This window comes from Rhinolophus sinicus, linkage group LG02, assembly GCF_036562045.2.
Source record: "Rhinolophus sinicus isolate RSC01 linkage group LG02, ASM3656204v1, whole genome shotgun sequence".
Classification (NCBI taxonomy): domain Eukaryota; kingdom Metazoa; phylum Chordata; class Mammalia; order Chiroptera; family Rhinolophidae; genus Rhinolophus; species Rhinolophus sinicus.
The window spans coordinates 36240762-36245236 of NC_133752.1; the positions used below are offsets into that span (position 1 = coordinate 36240762).

The 4475-nt window shown below is 46.9% G+C and overlaps 1 protein-coding gene and 1 non-coding gene across 2 annotated transcripts; one reads left to right on the plus strand and one right to left on the minus strand.

The window, feature by feature from the left end:
- Window positions 1-263: 263 nt before the first annotated feature.
- Window positions 264-371, minus strand: LOC141570233 (U6 spliceosomal RNA). Its single transcript, XR_012494244.1, has one exon. It is a non-coding gene; the product is annotated as a U6 spliceosomal RNA (small nuclear RNA).
- A 1561-nt stretch (window positions 372-1932) lies between these two features.
- Window positions 1933-4198, plus strand: H2AZ1 (H2A.Z variant histone 1). Its single transcript, XM_019757680.2, has 5 exons — window positions 1933-2091; window positions 2522-2599; window positions 2879-2992; window positions 3335-3464; window positions 3760-4198. Exons 1-5 carry the CDS (start codon window positions 2089-2091, stop codon window positions 3819-3821), a joined length of 387 nt encoding a protein of 128 aa, XP_019613239.1. The 5' UTR covers window positions 1933-2088; the 3' UTR covers window positions 3822-4198.
- Window positions 4199-4475: the final 277 nt, after the last annotated feature.

Consider the following 4475-nt stretch of genomic DNA (forward strand, 5'->3'; position numbering starts at 1 on the left):
TGACTATTTTGTAACTACCAATTTGTATTTCTTAATCTCTCCACTTTTTTCACTCTTCTCTCAACCCTTCCCATCTATCACCTCAACAAATCTAGTACCTATCTGACACCATACATAGTTATTACAATATTATTGACTATATTTTTTATGTTATACCCTACATCCCCTTGACTACTGGGTAACAACCAATTTGTACTTCTTAATCCCTTCCCCTTTTTTCACCCACCCTCTAAACTCCCTCCCATCTGGCAACCATCAAAATGAAAAAATTGGAATGATTGACAAATTTTGCATGTCATCTTTGAATAGGGGCCATGCTAATTTTCTCTGTATCGGTCCAATTTTAGTATATATACTGCTGAAGCGAGCACCTGGGTTTATTCTCTTAACCACTTCTCAGGGAGGCAACAATGAATTCCTTTAGTTGTGCCTTACAACAATGAGTACATACCCTAAATTGGAAAAAGTATTAATGCTGGCTTGTGAGTTATATATCAGGAAGCTTTAGTGGAGCCCAGGTTAACTATTACATAAGGTTTCATAGCTTTTTATTGTGATTATATCAATTCAGTGGGGGAACTGATTAACTCTTGCTATTCATGGCATCATAAGGGTTACTCAGTTCCAAGGGAAAGAAATAATAAGCCTCGTGTCAAAATTGTTGGCAACCTCTTTTCTAGAATTTATCTCCCAGAAATAGAGGTGCTCTAATTTAATAAAATTTTTCACACTGAAACCCAATATAACGTACTTAAGAGTACATATCTGAAAATTTCTTCACATCAGAAATAGTGAATTATGCTAACTGTAATACACTACTAAACACTTCAAATGTTTTAAATCACTAGTGTTTCCAAGCAACTGGAGATGTACACAGATGTTATTAATCTATTAGTTGGAAGACTACGTAGTTGGGATTATGATACCTAGTACTGTGGGTACAGTATTATTTTCTAAGCCCACCATTTGCAACTGATTACATGGACCATCTGTAACTGCCTGTGAATCATGTTAGGAATTAGCCAATGACATTTATCGAACATTTGTCATGTAGCAAAATGTTTAGTATAGAAAAATTTGACACATAATAGCTTTGAGGTTTCACTAAATCAACTTTAGACACCAGGCTATAGGTATAACCCATTGATGTGATTTGATTAAAGAATACCGCCTCACCCCAAGCCCTCCGTGCATAGACCAAAAGGTCTTTTGTGTCCAGCGAGGTGCTCCACCGTTTGTTCCCGTGGGGAGTTTCAAAAGTGGTGAGGAAAGAAGAGATGAGATACCGCTGACAATGAAGTGAGGGCAACGGGTCGTAATCAGTCGGTGGCTGGAGACTGGCCTAGGCAGAAGTAACGTGGAATCTCTGTGGAGGCTGTGGTTTGAGGATGAGTCGCGGCTCCTGTCACAGGACGCGTCCGCGCCACCTGTCAGACCAAAGGAGCCGCCGGGGATGCAGAGAGGGGTGGAGAGTAGGGTGCCCCGGAAGAAGGATGCGGGCAAGCGGATCTCCGACGCGAAACACTAGGGGCGGAAGGGAAGGGAAGGAGGACGTTGTAGACCCGTAAGTGACTTCACGTGGTCAACGGAATCCCGCTAGGAGGCTGGGGGGCGCTACTGCGTGCTCCTCCCCTGAGCTTCTCAGCTCCTCCTCCCAGACACGTGACCACAGGCAGCGGGTGTCCTCGCTCCCTCAGTGTAGTTCTCTCTGTTTCTTCCCCCCCGCCGCGGTGCCCTTCTTCTCCCCGGTTCCCATCCCTCCGCCCTCCCCCACCTCACTCCCCATCGCCCTCCCCATGTCCCAATAGCGGCTCGAGCTGCTAAGCGCCCGCCCCTCCGCCCTCTTCTATGCTTTCTCATTGGCTGAGGCCTCAAGGACGCGTCCCGAAGGCGGGTGGCAGCCATTGGTGGGATGAGCAATCCGAGTTCCCGGATGAGGGAACATTCTGCAGTATAAAGGGAGCGGGGAAGGCGGGAGACAGCGCAGTTTGAATCGCGGTGCGACGAAGGAGTAGGCGGTGGGATCTCGCTTGGTGTTTGACTAGTCCTTTCTCTGCCTTGCTTGTTTGAGCTTCAGCAGAATTTGAAATGGTAAACTTCACAGAGGCGCTCGAAGACTCCGTGGGTTTTTGTCGGCGGGAGGAAAACGTTACAAACGGAGGTGGGGGTGAAGAGGCGACGGTTGGGAACGCGCGGAGACAGGATTTGGAAGCGCGGGGGGAGGTGATTTGTCGGCGGCGAGCGGAGCCGCTTCCGATCTCGCGGCGGGCGGCGACGGTTGGGTGGCGCACACAGCGCCGCTGGGGGCCAGCGGGCGGACGGAGGCGCGCGGCCGCGGCGGGCGCGCAGCGGGGGACGGGCGGGCGGGGTCGCCCTTGCGACGCGCGGCGGGCCGGAGACCCCGGCAGGGCTCTGGGGCGCGCTCGCGCCCGAGCCGCGCCGCGATGGGGGAGGGGCGCTCCGCCCTGGTAATCCTATATTCTCCGTTCCTCCTTCGCTCGCGGGCGTGTGCGCGCTGCAGGCTGGCGGTAAGGCTGGGAAGGACTCCGGAAAGGCCAAGACAAAGGCGGTTTCCCGCTCGCAGAGAGCCGGCTTGCAGGTCAGTGGTTGCCCGTGCAGTCGGGGAATCGTGTCGTTTTTCTTTTCTCCTCCTGGTTTATCATCGCTCTAGATGGGCGTTTGGTCTTTGCACGGATGATGCGGTGTCGCGACTTGGTTTGCCGACACGATAAATATCGGGGAAGGGGGGCGATCACGTGTGTCGATACTGGGGCGAGTTGCTGCACCAGCATCCATGCCTCTTGCTTTGGCGCGCGTATTATTTTATCATTTTTGACTCATATCTTTGTGCATTTATGTTTGTGTGCTTAAAATTAAGTTTCCGGTGGGCCGTATTCATCGACACCTGAAATCTAGGACGACTAGCCATGGACGTGTGGGCGCGACTGCTGCTGTGTACAGCGCAGCCATCCTGGAGTACCTCACCGCAGAGGTAAATGGGTGTACGCCTATAATCTGGAAAAGGTTTGGGCGGGGGTGGCGGGGTGGCGGCGGCGAGAGGGAAGGAGGAAAGTGATGCAAGAAAACTCCCAGGCCGTAAACGCGGCGAGAAGCCTCTGAGAACGCTAGAGGGAGCTGGTGATCATTACGGGATCCACCGAGCTTGAACAGCTCTTGGAAATAAATTGCGTTGCCCCCATTGTAGCCTTGGAGTATCTTGCCATTCAGGTGGTGGGGGAAACGGCAGTTGGTAGATTTAGTTCATGACGGTTGATTCTGCTTTGGATCTTGGCCTTAAGACTTGAAAGGAGATTGATTAGACTCTGCCTTGTAGGTACTTGAATTGGCAGGAAATGCATCAAAAGACTTAAAGGTAAAGCGTATTACCCCTCGTCATTTGCAACTTGCTATTCGTGGAGATGAAGAATTGGACTCTCTCATCAAGGCTACAATTGCTGGTGGTGGTATGTAAAGAGTAAAATTTTACTTTAAACTCCTTTAGAGAAAATTCTTTGCTTTAATTCCTGTTAGTAATTTTTAGCCTAGAAGAGGACACTTGTATATTTTCACTGATACGGAATATGGTTACATCATAAAATAGGATTTATGTATATAACTTAATGAAGTTTTACTCTGCATACTTGAGCTTCGCATTTAAAGACATCTTCGAAGTTGAACAGTAAACTGCCCTGGTCCAAGTACAGTGTTGTCATAAAAATGTGTGTTAAAAAGTAGAATTAATCCCTGTTCCTTTCCTAGGTGTCATTCCACACATCCACAAATCTCTGATTGGGAAGAAAGGACAACAGAAGACTGTCTAAAGGATGCCTGGATTTCTTATCATCTCAGGACTCTAAATACTCTAACAGCTGTCCAGTGTTGGTGATTCCAGTGGACTGTATCTCTGTGAAAAACACAATTTTGCCTTTTTGTAATTCTATTTGAGCAAGTTGGAAGTTTAATTAGCTTTCCAACCAACCAAATTTCTGCATTCGAGTCTTAACCATATTTAAGTGTTACTGTGGCTTCAAAGAAGCTATTGATTCTGAAGTAGTGGGTTTTGATTGAGTTGACTGTTTTTAAAAAACTGTTTGGATTTTAATTGTGATGCAGAAGTTATAGTAACAAACATTTGGTTTTGTACAGACATTATTTCCACTCCGGTGGATAAGCTCAATAAAGGTCATATCCCAAACTAGTTGTGTTTTAAATTGGCCTAACTGTAATAAGAACTCTTATTTTGAATAGGATCTCATCAAGCAATAATTTAAACATATTTCTTCACTGGAATTAAACTGTTAATTCTGTAGATCAACAAAGTTAGAAGACCAAAGTGTAAATTTTTAAAATACGTAATGAGCTATTAAAAATACTTAAAACTTCGGCAGGAGCTGGAATGGGACACGTTTTTAAGGCTGTTTGACCATCTTAATTTGTCTTTTGACAGCTTACTGTATGTAACAGCACTACACTAG

Bases quoted from the DNA above. Each gene is read 5' to 3' on its own strand.
- H2AZ1 (XM_019757680.2), top strand. The intron at 2,600-2,878 runs GTCAGTGGTTGC...CTTAAAATTAAG, and splicing joins CGCAGAGAGCCGGCTTGCAG to TTTCCGGTGGGCCGTATTCA. The intron at 2,993-3,334 runs GTAAATGGGTGT...TCTGCCTTGTAG, and splicing joins TGGAGTACCTCACCGCAGAG to GTACTTGAATTGGCAGGAAA.